Here is a 14,825-nt window from a genome sequence, read left to right as displayed (position 1 = left end):
GTTCTGGCACAACAGTATGTAAGCATGTCCTTGTAAGTCTTGGATGAAATCAGTGGTTCTGCGATCTTAAGGAAGCTCGCTTGCGAGTCATTCTTCCTGTGCTGTTCCTCTGCAAAATGGGTCTAGTTCATTCAAAGGTGCTGCAGTGAAAAATGTGCTGCATTATGAGGCTGCAGGTACAGAGTGGGTTGGTGCTTTCCACCTCTGTAACTGCCAGTCTGCTCAAACGCTGTTTCAGGGGTTCCTTAACTTTCAATATAGGCTTCCTCTTTTATTTAGAGAAACATGAGTGGTTGTATTAGATATTTGGAGGCAGGGGAGCCTGAAAAGTTCACATATACATGGGGGACATTCTATGTATCTTTCTGAATCGCAGCCCATGTCTTTGAGTTGGAGCAAGCAGCAAGGTAATGGCTGTGTAATTTGAATGGACAATTAAGTTATCATAATACCCAAATTTAGAAGATGAGGTCTTGTGGTGGTGGTGGTTTGGTTTGGGGTTGTTTTCCAACTTGGAGTCTGAAGTATCACTCTTACGTTGAGGTAGGAATTACTCTTTAGCATTTCTCTTGAAGAGATATGTACAGTAGCTGCTTGAGTAGCACCCTTAAGCTTACTTCATGTTGTGTTCCTTGGCAAATGGATTAGTATAGTTTCTTTCCCCCTTGTTTTCAGGAAAATGAATGACTCGTAGAAGCTTGGAAAATCCCAAAATTCAGAATTGCTTATGTCTTACTGATCCTGGGGTACATCAGTGCATGTTCACTTAAACCAGCCTTTCTCAACATTTGGGTCCCCAGATGTTGTTGAACTACAACTCCCATCACCCCAAGCTAGCAAGGCCAGAGCTCAGGGATGATTGGAGTTGTAGTCCAACAACATCTGGGGACCCACAGGTTGAGAACCACTGACTTAAACTTTATATCCCCTCACATTTTAATGTTTAGCACTATAAATATATTGGTTGCAAGCAAATTATCCCTTAGGTTCAGTGCCTGTTCAGCTCAGGGTTCAGAGTTGAACGTTTTGTTGTTGAACGATCTCCAGTTGAACAGGGCTGGGGAAAATATCTATGTAAGATACTAGAGAGCTGGACTTGAAACTTCCAGCCAGGCCAAATTGAAAGTAGCCATTTAGAAAGACAATTGACCTGACTTGGCAGGAAGTAGCTTCCTTTTATTAAAATATGTTCCTTATCCCTGAGAGCCTATGGGGATCAGCAACAGAAAATAAAGTATCCAGTTACTTGGTTATTAATTTATTTGTCACTGGTTCACACAAACCTTGACTTAGCATGAATCTGTGGGCTCCCAGAGAAGAGCAAGCAGTTTCTTTGCTCCTCCCCAGTCACATTTGCTGCCATTGGCTTAGTGTGCTGTCCAAACCTGAATTTGTGGTTAAGCTCTCTCCAGACCTAACCACAAAAAACCTCTGTCAGTTTGGGGAGAGTTTTAACCACAAGCCCAGGTTCAGACAATACACTAAACCAAACCTTGGCTTTGTAGTAGCAAAAAAAACCCCCAGTGAGGAGTAAAGCAAATGCAAGCTTTTCTCCAGGAGCCTGTGTGTTCATGCTAAACTGCTTCTCCCAATACGATCTGAACTGGACCCTGCAATCGTCATAGGAGGCCCTTCTTTGTGTGCCTCCTTCACAAGAGGTCCAGAGGGTGGCAACACGAGAACGGGCCTTCTCTGCAGTGGCTCCCTCAGTTTGTTGGCTGCTCTCCCCACTGAGGTTTGCCTCACAACATCATCATCATCATCATCATCATCATCATCATCAATCTTTAGGCGCCAGGCAAAAACATTCCTCTATAACCAGGCCTTTGGTCTTTTAACTATCTGTGGCCTTTTAGATGTGGGCAGGGTGTTTTTAATGTATTTTTTCCTCTTAGTTTTAATGTATCTATGTGGAGCTGGGATTGTCTGTCTGTGTGGTTGCTTGCAAGTAGCTTCTGGTTGTCCTGGGCAAGATAAAGCGACTGGAAAATTTAATAAATTAAATAATAGAGCTAAAAACAAGGTGTGGCTTGCTGGGATATATAAACCTGTCCACTGTATACTTAGGACTGGATGAATGCATTCGACATTTAAAGAGACCATCTTATGCTAGTGAAGGCAAAGGTTATTCGTATATTTCTTTGGAATATATATATTTTAAAGATTTTACAAGTATTTGATGAGACTACCGTGTTTTTGTGTAAAACACAGTTGTAATTCTAAAAATGAATTTTAGCAATGTCATGGATGTTGCCCGTTGAGCTGCCAGGGTTTAAAATCTGACATGATGAGCTCTTGTAAACAGAAACCACATAGATTATTCTGTATGATTGCAATCCTCGTCTATTGTTGACTTACTCAGCAAGGGTGATGAAAATTTAATCAGATGCATTATTGGCCCCCAGAGGATTTGACCTTGTAGTGACATAGCCGAGAGTAAAAAAGCTATGAAGGGATTCATTTGTGGTGAAAAAAAAAGAAAAAAGGGAGGGGGCTATATTTTTTAATGAGCTACAGCTTTTGTGGGAGTGGCTTGGTTTCAAGCTGTGCAAAATTATGGTGCAGGACAATTGGCCTTTGCAAAACCGCGTATGCATCTCTTCGGCAATCATAAAATCTAAGTGATGACATCATTGATCTTGCTTAAAGAGTAAGTAGATTCTGCAAAGGAATAATGACTGGTTGCTATGACAATGTGGCTCTTTCCAGCTGCTGATTTTCTTACTTGGAACGCAGGGGTTTACGTGCAGGATCCAGGCTCTGCGTGATAAGCTGTGGATCTTCCTGGTTCAGTCGTTTTATGCTGTTCGTCACACACAGAGCTGGAAGCTGCTGAAGGCAGACGATCAACAGAACATACAAGCAGGTAGGCGAGCTGTCGAGAGCTTAGCACGTTGCGTAACAGCTGTGCCCTTATTAAAGAAATGAGAGGAACTGGCAATTAATGATAGCTGGGAGAATATGTTGATGAGCCTTCTGCTCTCAAATAGTACATAATAATTTAACAAAAACGCTCCAGATATCCTGCTCTGCCAGCTTCAAGCATGGAAGCCAAGTGATTGTATGTCCCTATTGTGAACGCCGCCGCTTGCATGTTATTACTGCAGATGCATGGAGCTGCAGATATGTGGAATCAAATAAATAGGTAGGGTGTGTCTTTTGTTTGTACTTAGAATATTGAAAGATGGGATTTATTTTAAGCACGTGGGCATGGTAGAAAGAATTCTATACCAAGCTGATGGCTGGTTTAGTACATGTAGCAGATGGAGGGTTTTAGTTTGCATTCCATACCATGGAAAGCTTTAATTTTGCCTAATAACAGAGTCTGGTTACTGTCAACCTCACAATTGATATGGTGCTGTTGTTGCTGCAGAAGAATCTTCACGGAAGCTTCATAGCGGCGCTGAAATGTAAGCAGCAGAATTTGAGCCTTTAAACAAAAGGAGTCTTGCTGTGGCTTCTTTGCCTCCCCTTTGTTTTCAAATGTATAGAACAAAATCTTGCAGATGAGGTACCTGAAAATGGCTTCAGGGCAATGCTTCTGTATTTGTGCTGTGGTCATGTAGTTTCTTTCATCAGGAAAGCAAGCTACATATTCAGGATTACAGCATTTTGCAAAGCAGTTGGGTAGCAATAAACGAATGCTTGAAAAACAACAATACCTCCTTGCTTGTATTAAGAACAATCTGGATAAGCTAAATTGTGGGGTGTTATTTAAAGGCTGTAACTTCTGCTCCTCCCCCCCTTCGTTTCCTGATTATCAGTGGCTCAAAGTCGTGTTGCGAATAGAATTGGTTTTGGAGAGTCAGACTCCATCATTCTAAAAAGTGCTTTATAGTGTAAAAGTACTAGGTTCTATAGATGTGAGACAGTAACCAACCCTGTGTTTGCGAAGTTAGTGTTGTGCCTTCAGCCACTAATGTGGTTTTGTGCTTTCAAATAATCTGCAGCATTCATTCTTGCGTTTTAATTATAATATCCTAAAAACAGAAATATGTCATTATTTGCAATTGTATGTATTTGTATAAGCAGAAACTGGACATATTTTCCTTTGGCAGCTATTGGAATGTTCACATGAACTTTTAGAGAAGCATATAATTTCATTTAGGGATTGCAGGAGACTGCAGGGTTTTGTTTTGTGTTTTTAATGGCAGTAATAATAGGCTAAGAAATAGAGATAAGCTCTTCAGTTTATGGGTTCCCAATGGAACAACTCGTATTTGTACTGATGTGTTACGATATGTGTGAACACACACACACACATATGAGATAGAGGCATCCCTAAAAATAAACCTCATGATGCCATTTTCAGCCTCATGGCTTTCCTTCCAGAACAGAGGTTCACCGAGGAACTAAATGAACAAGGGTGTTTTTTGGGGGGTAAAATTTACTCTTACTTGCATATTTTATGAAAGCAATAATATGTATCTAGTGCAGTCATTTTTAGAGTGGATGGAGTGAAATGCTTTACAGAATCCAGGCACATAAATATTGCTCCCTGGCAAAGGCTATTCTGAACCAAGTGCACTTCCTCTCATGTTTGCATCTGTCTAGTGTAGGTTACGTAAGCACTGCAGAAATCTCACATCTGGGAGCTTCAGCGATGCATGCTCTGTTTGGAAACTTCATATATGATGAGCTGTGTCGCCAGACCAAAAAGGCTTGTATGATCACCTCGGAATAACCAAAACATAGCTTTGCTTACAGAGGAAATACAGATTCACAGTAATTGACCAATACTACAGAAGTGAGATAACAAGGAGGCACTTGTGTGTTAAAGGAGTGCCATGGCCTACAATAAAGTTGCCTATAGCTGCAAGTAAACCAGCTCGTTCGTCAGAATAATTTGTGGCTCCATTCTTTTCAAAAATGGAACAAATAAACAATTTAAGGGATCCTTTCTAGAACCTGCATATTTTCCTTCATTCTGCACTTCAGGTCAAAAACTGCTATCATTTCTTAATTACTTGTGGTCTAAAATGTGACTCCTTTCTCAAATGCTGTCCTGTTTTACGTAAAGGTTATTTTCCCTGAAGCTTCATTCCTTTTCTCCAGTATTTCTTTCTAAAGAAAGATATTCTTTTCTTATACAGCTGCTTTTGATAAAGGCGATGATAGAAGACCTACCAAAAAGCCTGTATTCACTAGTTCTCAGGTAAAACTACTACAACAAAAAATACCACAGGCTAGTAGTGTGTTAGCCAACTTCATTTCCTTGTAATTTTGACCGAGCTAATATACACCTACGATCATCTTGACACTATATTTATATTTTTGGTTTCTTTGGGTGGGGGGAGGGCAGGGTAAGTGAACTTTCCCATTGAAGGAAGAGATTGGTTTAGGAATAGTCATTACTCTCAACCCCAAAAGAAGCAGTTTGCATTCTATTTCTCCTTGTATGCATCTCTGAAATGCTTTTTTAAAAATAAAAGCATATTTTTTCCAGGTTGCAACACAAATAGTGTCCTACCTAGTGAATGGAGCTATTCAGTTTATTCATCCCATCAAATAAATACCCTGTGGACCTCCATATTTGGAGAGATTTTTGTGAGAGAATCCAACCCTAAATAAGCGGGTGGTGATGCATACAGTCGTACCTTGGTTTTCGAACAGCTTAGTTCATAAACAACTTGGAACTCGAACGTTGCAAACCCGGAAGTAAGCGTTCTGGTTTGCGAACTTTGCCTCGGAAGTTGAACGTCCGGTGAGGCTTCTGCGGCTTCCGATTGGCTGCAGGGCGCTCCTGCAGCCAATTGGAAGCCGCACCTTGGTTTCTGAATGTTTCGGAAGTACTGGACTTCATTTACAGGTACATTTAGAATCTGCAAAACCAGAATCCTAGAAAAATGCCCATGCCAGGAGCGGGGGAAGGATGGACTTCCATTTCAAGGACTCTTTGAAGATGCATTGCATCTCTGTGTTCTGTACATGGAACATCAGGCCTTCCAGTGTCCTCAGGGGAAGACTTACTTTAGTCTTCAGTGGTGTTCCTAGAGTTTTACTTTTGCTTGCCTGAAGGAATGTATCCAGTTATTTTTATATATGGAAAAGCAAAAGATAAACTGTATGCTCCAGAAGAATTATGATGTGAAGTTCTTTCTAGTCCCCGGTGACCCCATCCATTGAGAATGAAGCCTGTTCAAATATGTTCACCTCTGGCCCAAATGCTGAGAAGTGACTTTTATATAAATTATGTCACAATTTTATGCATATCTTAGAAGTCCGTCCCACCATATCCGGTGGAGCTTTCTCCTTAGGAAGCAAGCACGCCAGCTTGCCCCTGCGATTGAGGGGGCCGGCGCAGTGACGTCAGCATGCCACGTGACATCGCGCAATGTGTTGACATGTTGCAGGCATGCCGTGTGGTGTGCCGCACGAGTTGTGCGATTAAGGTGAGCGTGTTGTGCGGCGTTTGTGTGCAGCCACTGGAATTTTGAGGGGGCCCGGCCCCCTCCTTGAAAATTTGGGGGGCCCTTAAGCAACCTTAGATGTTTAAACTAGCTATTCCTTGTTTCTAAACCTCAGAAATGGAGATAAGAACGTTTTCTTCAAGTGTGGTAGTTAAGACTCACTAAATAGCTAAGTTTTCAGAGTAAGTAACTGTTACTCTCCTACTGTTTTCCTTCCTTTTCTGAATTATCATATTTTTCTCCTCTCAGTTAAACAGATGCACTACTGATAATTCTGGTCCAAAGCATCCTGCTTTGAAAGCATACAGAAAGCAAAACAGTTGGGTTGGTTCCTGCACTAATCAGGATAAAATGAAATCTGATGGATTAGGAGCATCTGGGCACACATCGGCTACCAACAGGAACGGCACTAATAAGGCTTTGAAACATGACGATTTAAAGGGGAAAGACAACAAAAAAGCTGTTTGCAAGATGATGAAAGAGTCCAAAATGGGGGAGAAAACGCCTTCGCCCAAGGCTAGAGCTGTTATAAAGCCCAAAACTGAAAATAATGGAAATGCTAAGGCCGAAAGCTTGCTTACCAAACAGGATTCCGAACGGTCTTTATCTGCTAGCGGACACAAAAATGTGGGAAGTGGCAAAGCCTCAAAAAATCAAGAAGGTAAAACTGCAGGTGCTAGACCCAAAGTACTCCCTGGAAGCTCAAGTGTACAGATTAAAGCAAAACCTTTGAAGAAGACCAGTGGAAAGGAATCTCCCTCTCTTATGGGCACAGAAACTCTAAGCAAGTCTACTAACTCCAGCACAGATCTACGGATGTCCATTGAACAGCTCGATGAACTGAAAGAGGAAAAATTAACAGATGAAGGCAAAAAGCACTCAGGTAATAGAGATTCCCTTTGGACCTGCCTCACAGATCGTTCACTGCAAAACAGGGGGAAAATCTGTTAAAAAATCACTTCTAAGTGGGTTGTGATTTTTTTTTATTTGATCTTTATAATTTAATGTTTTGATTGTAGAAAGGAAATTTAGATTGGTAAAATATGGACAGATACATAGCTAATCCTTTGAAAAATCTTCACAGAATTTTGAACAGCTGTTTGAAGATGAGGGTAAAATATATTTATTCCTTTGAGTATTTTTTTACTTTACATCTAATACATTTCATTTAGCTGCCGTTACCTGGGGATGTCAGCTAAATTTGCAATCATAAGCTTAGGTTATTTGAATAGGAAGCATTTGGAGCAACTGTGGATAATCAAGGTTCATCTTTTTGCGGAGGAAGTGGTTGAAGCTAAAAGATTGTATTTAAATCGTGAGATTTGAACTTTCCAGCAGATGCTCATTACATGGGTCACTTTACTGTCTAATTCTATTTTTATTTTATCATACAGCTTTGAAAACAAAGCCTGCTTCGAAGATGTCTAATGGAGCTCCTGCTAAAAAACATGTTAATGATCTTGAGGCTAATGGTTCCATGAACAGGTCTGTTGGAAGTTGGGCTACTAGTTTTTCCATATTAATAGGATTTTATTTCCCTGTTGAAAATGAGGTTCATCAAGTCAAAACATTCTAAAACTTGTGTGTTTGTTCCAGGTTCTGTATTCTGGTTTATATTTGGAGCAAGAAATTATAATTATTTTTGTTATATTCTCAGGACTTCGCATCATCCAACCATTTCTTTCTGGCACCATTCCCATGCTTGCCACAAAATTCTGCTTCCCAGATTCCTTAGAGAATTCAAGAGGACTATGGGGAGAGAGTGCTCTCACATTTGGGAAAGTTTTTTTTTATTAAAAAAATGTGTTTTTCTTATTGCTTGTTACACTCTCCCTACCTTAGCACAGATAAGCTCTCACCCTCTCCTATGAGTCCTCAACATGTGCCAGAGGAGTGGGATTGGGGGCAACAGCCAGAATTTGTGAACCCCAGAATGCTATAGAGTTTTGTTTCGTTGCTGCTTTATACCTCAACCCTCCCTAAAGATCATTTGAGACTCTCCATTTTGCAACTGTAAAATAATAACAGGATTCTGAGCTCTCTCAGTAATGGAGAGACAAGCTATAGAGTCAACAAGAGATGGTGTTGCTTGTTAACATCCTATTTTCTCCCTTTTTAATCTGCTATGACTTTTTTTCTTAGAGGCATTTTGTGCTTTTCCACATAGAAACGCGTGTAGGGCATGCAGATGCTTCAGTATCATGTTAACCTTCTAGATCGTTAATCTTGCAAATAATTCAAGCAGCGTGTTTCTGTTTTCAGTGTAAAGAAATGCACTGGAAAGGGCAACAACGAACCCCTGCCGCAGGCAGTTTTGAAGAAAAGGGGAAATGAATCTGGCAACTCTACCATGCAACAGAAGACGAAAAACGTAGCTAACACTGTGAAAAATCAAGGTAAAGATTTGTCCTGTACGTGTAATGCTGACTTTGTGTAAACCATTTCCAAACTGGGAATCTTTATCAGAGATGCAGGTGGTTAGATGACTAAACTGCAAAGCTAGGCACCCTTTCTTGGAGTAAGTGCCATTGAATTATACAGGTGTAACTTTCAAGGAACCATGCATTGTATTGAAGTGTAAGTAAAACTCAAATCCGTTTGGGGGCATTCACAGGAGTGCTGCTCATCACTAATTTGCAGGGGCCATCTAATTAGGTTACAGTGCCATATCTTCTTTTAGTGGTATGTGAGAAATCAATTTATAGTTTTCAAAACTAACCATGTGGCTCATTAGAGATCTCAAATTAGCCACAGAAGTGGCTAATTACAGATCTCAAATACAGTGGTAATAAATGCAGTCATAATACTGCAAAGACTTTCCCCCCCTTTTAACATAATTAATGATGGCAGTGTTCTAAGTTTTAGCCTAGTGATTGCTGGCTCTTGCCTGTTCCACAGTGTGGTTCTGGTTAGTAGTGATGATGCTTCCACAAAGGGCAACTTTAATCTTATATTCATTTTTGGCCTATTTGTGTTTGAGCGTCCTTTTGAAGTTCTTTTTGTATGGAAAGTCCAGACACAGTTGACATGCGCTGCTCCTTCATATAATACACTCTGCAAATTGGAATGTAGCATAACCTTTAGATTTTTGTCTCGGTAGGTCCACCAGGAGAGACCCCAAATCTACTGAAGCCTGGACTTTCTCCTAAGCAAAATGAAGAAAAAAACATGACCCAGTATCTAACTCAATCAGAGAAGCAACCTTCATCAAAGAAAAAGTCTAAATCTCCGCAGACAGCTTCAGTTAAAGCCACAGCAAAAATAATAATAACATCCAAACCCCAAAACCATTCAAAGAAGAGTGAAATGGTGAACAATAAAGACCAAAAACAGAAAATAGTTACAGGGCAACCTGCTCCAAAACTTCCTTCTTCAAGCCAGAAGCATTCCAGAAGTGAATCACCAGTGCAGAAGAATTTACATGCAGAAGGGCAAAAAAATTCAACTTCGTTGGGAACTCAGTTACATAGCAGTAACAAATCTAGCCCAGGGAAGAAGAACAACAGCAGAACATCTTTGCTTGAGATAGATAAGAGGCACATCCCTGATTCAGAAAAAGTGACCCCTCTTGAAGAGAGAGACATGAAAGGAAATTTGGAACATAATTGTGTTGCAGAGCTGAAAACTGAAAAGATAGCAAAACAGGTTCATAAGAATGAGGAGGATAAATCACTTGTAAACAAAACAACTGTACAAGAATTGCAGCATGTCAGAGAAGAGAAGGGTGTGACTTGTGCAAATGTTAGCCAGAATCCTGCAATTTTAGCTTCTAAAGAATTGAAGTGCAAAACACTTCCTGATTCTGTTGCCTACCAGAATCTCTTGGAACATACAGGAGAGAACCTTTTAACAGAAGTAACATCGGTCGGTTGCAAATCTAATGATACCTCAAAGGATGTTAACTATCTTGAAGATCCATTGCACAGCTTGTCTGAAACAGCCAATGACAGCTCTAACTCTGAACATGAGGGGAGGAAATCTTCTAAGGTCTGTATCATGGGCTCTGAAAGCGCTGATGAATTCTCTGATAAATCTGCCTTGACTGAATCCCAATCGGCTACGGTGGAATCAGATGCTGCTTCAAAATCTTTTGTAGAGCATGTTGCAGAAAAATGCTCATCTAAAGACACCGATACCACAGAGACCCCAGAGAGCCATGAGAACTCAGAGGCCCCCTTTGCAGATCATTGGAATCTGAGTTCCAGTGCACTTGATCCAAAAGAAAGCCCTGAATCGGACACTGGCAGTGCAACGACATCATCCGACGATATAAAGCCAAGATCAGAAGACTATGATGCAGGAGGATCTCAGGATGACGAAGGGTCAAATGAAAGAGGTATTTCAAAGTGCAGCACTATGATATGCCATGATTTCCTTGGCAGAAGCAGCAGTGATACAAGTACACCCGAAGAACTCAAAATCTATGACACAAGTCTGAGGATAGAAGTGAAAATGAAAAAGGAAAACTCTGATCTCTTCCGTGTTATTTCAACAAGTGATGATGAGATCCCTAGAAAAAGGCCTGAAACGTGGCTGCACCAAGGTGATGAGAAAAGGGGTGGTTCCAGGGGGAATAATGCTAATTTTGCCACTGCACAGTTTCCTCAAGAAGCTGATCAGGTCTCCTCTTCGGCTGATGAAACGGAAGATGAAAAGTCTGAAACGGAAAACGTCATAGAAAACCTGCCTCCACCAGAAATCCCTGTTCAGCAGTTCCATGGAATTGTGAATCTCGCATTTGAAGATGCAGCAGAAAACGATACTGAAAGTCAAGAATTCCCTGCCACCAAAAACTTTAAGCGTTCAGTATTGCTTTCAGTGGATGAATGCGAAGAATTGGGATCTGACGATGGTGGAGAGGTCCACACTTCCCTCCAGCGTTCTCTGGATGCTGCAACGCCTTCTGATGTGTTTGATGGCACTTCCCATGAAGATCATGGCAAGACATTTTATTCAAGATACTCCTTGGAGATTGAAGACGGATTCCTGGAGTGTAAGGAGAATGATAAGGAAAGGTTAGAGAAAAGTGAGAATGCTTCTGTAGACCCTTGTGGCAATGAGCAAAAACCCAAGGAGAAGAGTACTCCAGTTATGGAACAGAAGCCTGCCGAGAAAGATTTGATTGTGAGACATAGTCCGTCTCCTGCAGAAGTTAAGGAAAATGCCAAGAGTGAAGAGAACCATGAATTTCAATGTAATAAAGTCTCAGACAACGACACAAAATCTCAAGGAAGACCATGTCACCTGGATCTTCATCAAAGAGATAATACTGAGTTACAAAAGAACAATTCTGCAAAACCTGTAGACCCAAGTAGGAGTCATTTACTGATTCAGGAAGGCCACGTGAAAGAGATTGATTCAGCATCTACTGAATACGCTAACTCTGCTTTATCCGCAGGTAACGTACAGAAATAAAAGCATTAAGTTCCTCAAGATATTACGTATTAGTGGAATATTAGATTTATAGTTGGGTTTGAGACACTAACTCTAGCAAATACCTTTAGAAATTTTATCCAAACTGTTATAGAATTAAATGCTTATGTTTCAAACAAAATCTTAAGTTGCATACCATATTCTCAACCATAATAGAATATGTATGACGCTGTCCAGTGGGCAGCTGGGAATATTTATCATGGGCAAAGCAGAGAGTGGGATGCTGTTCCCTGCTCTTGAGTTCATTTTTGACCCAATAGAACATAGGCAATATCATCTTTTAATGGAAACCTGGCTATCCATTGGTTCAGCAGCCTATATGATTCACATAAATATATATCTATATCTATATATATCTATATCAAAGTGGGATGTGCAATAAGTGCATTAATCTTCTCAATTAAAAGTGCTCTGCGTATTTGCCTTTTAAGAGCTATATTCATTATTGTTTCTGTTTTGCACAGAGCTAGGGTCTCCTCTTAAGCTGCTGTTGGATTCAGTGGGGCCCTTACCATTGGCTTCAGCAGAAGCTGGCCTATACTCTTAAGATACTTTTTCAGAATTCTTGTAGTTCTAAGTTTTGCCAGTGAAAAAACAATTTCTTTTTAAAAAGAGAAAGGTCAGCTTTAAAAAAAACAAAACAGTTAATACATTTAAACTTATGCTTGCTTCACACGGTTAGGTAATTTCTTGTCTAGTTTTGTGTCTTCCTTAAAACAGGGATTGAGCTCCGTACCCCCAAAGTACAACACAGAGAACCTGAATCTTTCAAACTTCTGTGTATTTAAGAGTTATAAACTGATGATTTGTGTTCTGAAGAACCATACGAATGGATGACTTATCAAGCTGTACTTCTTTTTGTTTGCTTGTCCTTGCTTGCAGCTGCCCTTTGCATGTGCAATACTTAAATATTAAGCCTGTGAATAAACCATTTGTTTTCGCCCCTTTGAGGTTGACTTGGCTTAAGTCACTGTTTGGTGATCATGTCCTCCCTTTCGTTTTCCCCTCCCTCGCTCTGCTCCTTCCTATTTTAAGTTATTATTTTAGTGGTTTTAGAAATCCATGTGCATTAAATGTTGGTTTACATGACTTGTCATTTTCTGTATCAGAAATTTTTTCCAATTATGGAGGTTTATTGTCAATTGCCAGTGGTGATTGCTGCTTTATTTATAAGCCGTATACTTCGTTTCATTTACTTTTTTAAATGCATTTTAAAAAATGGCTCAAATATTTGTGGACTTTGTATACAAGTTACATTTTTCCTTACCTCTTTAATCTGGTTGGATTGGTCCTGCTGCATTGAGTGAAGTATGCTGTACAAAAGCCCTGCAAAAGGGGAAAGCCTGTGCAATTTTTACAATGTGTAGTATTGTGAATTATTTCAGGAGACATAGATGATTGTGACAGATTGACACAAACCTGCATGTATGAGCATCGGCCTCCAAAAACCCTTTCTCCAATTTACGAGATGGATGTTGGAGAAGCTTTTGAGCAGAGGATGGAGTCGGAACTGAACATTCTAGATGTGGATTTTGAAGATCAGCCGTTTGCAGAACAGGACTGGACTCTTCTCAGGCAACTGTTATCTGATCAGGAGTCAAACTTAGACATCAAAAACTCTGTTCCTGAAGACCTTAACTTAGCACAATATCTCATCAACCAGACACTTTTTCTGGCACGAGACAGTTCACAACCTCAGGGTAAAGCACAGATTGACACTTTCAGTAGGTGGACTGAACTGATATCTCCACTGGATGATTCTTCAGCAAGCATCACAGTGGCAAGTTTTTCCTCTGAAGATTGTTCTTCCCCTCAAGGGGAATGGACAATTCTTGAACTAGAAACCCATCATTGAAGTGATCAAGTGTTTTGAGACAGGACTCCTCCCCTCTTCTTTTCCCTGTACCTCTGCAAGTAAATAGGTGATGCAATATTTCTATACAATAATAAATACTGCATCCGTCAAGAAGCGTCAGTCCTTGATATTGAAATGATCCTTTATTTAAGTGGTCTGTTTCTAATTTAAGATTTAAACACAGGTAAAATAAACTTTTGAGATTTAAGGTGGATGTTTTTCTAAAAACTATTTTCAAGCATGTCTTCTTTTCTTTCTCTGCCTAGAATTAGGAAATTAGATGCCCTGTAAGAAAATGCTTTGACTTACTCTCTCCTTTTTTCATTCATCACTTACTCATACATTTCCTAAATGCTCAATGAATTAAAATATGAATGCAGAATAAGTATTGCTATCCTTTTTTCTTCCATTGCTCTCCATACATAGTGACTTGGTGACTTCTTCAAAGATAAGCGATTCACAGTGATTACGTCAAAAGATGTGTGCCAACAGTACTTTCAATTCTAGAAATGTGTGTTTGGATTTGCAGGAAATAATAATAATAATGCAACTGTTTCTGAATTTATTTATAAACAGCAGCATGCTTGGGTTGTTTTCTCCAGGTTGATTTTTTGTACCTTTTTTGTTTTTGAAAATTCAATAAATTTCTAAATTGTTTAAATCTAAGATTGCACAGGAATTACTGGAAGGGATACATAGTGTTCTTTTTCTAGGAAGAAATAAATGTTTACAGTATTGTTAAATTGAAGGGGAGGAAACCTCAAGAATTATTTATACAACATCTAATACAGTTAACAGTTTTTTTCTTTTAAAATGGTATTTAATAGCATGAGACAGGTGAAATATAATGAAGTAGTCTGCTCATTTCAAATTTCTGTCTTTTGTGTGCCATATAGATCTATATTTTGATTCCTTAGAGTGTATTAGGTAGCACACTTCCCTTATCAAAGGACACTTTTAAAGGATTGGTATTCATATTTTTTGATCCAGACCCTTTTTCCCAGTTACAGCTTATTATCTCGGGGGGTGGGGGTGGCTAATAGCGCAGGAACAGTGAAACACAATATCATCTATATGTGGTTTTTTTATTTCCTTTTCAATATGCATTCTATTTACTCTGTGATAAG

At 39.7% G+C, this 14,825-nt stretch overlaps 1 protein-coding gene across 7 annotated transcripts in view; it reads left to right on the top strand.

Moving 5' to 3' along the window:
* BTBD8 (BTB domain containing 8) overlaps window positions 1-14,359 on the top strand; it is a 44,500-nt gene extending 30,141 nt beyond the window's left edge. For 5 of the 7 annotated variants that reach the window (XM_083620531.1, XM_083620536.1, XM_083620533.1 and 2 more), the window contains 7 exons: window positions 2,710-2,866; window positions 5,094-5,155; window positions 6,660-7,293; window positions 7,805-7,895; window positions 8,673-8,806; window positions 9,511-11,808; window positions 13,229-14,359. In XM_083620531.1, coding sequence (XP_083476657.1) covers window positions 2,710-2,866; window positions 5,094-5,155; window positions 6,660-7,293; window positions 7,805-7,895; window positions 8,673-8,806; window positions 9,511-11,808; window positions 13,229-13,698 — 3,846 coding nt within the window. In that variant the 3' untranslated portion in view covers window positions 13,699-14,359. The remainder of the gene's footprint in view (window positions 1-2,709; window positions 2,867-5,093; window positions 5,156-6,659; window positions 7,294-7,804; window positions 7,896-8,672; window positions 8,807-9,510; window positions 11,809-13,228) is intronic. The other 2 variants (XM_083620532.1, XM_083620537.1) reach the window with 1 other exon arrangement.
* Window positions 14,360-14,825: the final 466 nt, after the last annotated feature.

Source organism: Podarcis filfolensis (assembly GCF_964270895.1).
Source record: "Podarcis filfolensis genome assembly, chromosome: 6".
NCBI classification, from domain to species: domain Eukaryota; kingdom Metazoa; phylum Chordata; class Lepidosauria; order Squamata; family Lacertidae; genus Podarcis; species Podarcis filfolensis.
The sequence above is the reverse complement of the archived record's forward strand: the minus strand, read 5'-3'. Positions and strand labels throughout refer to the sequence as shown.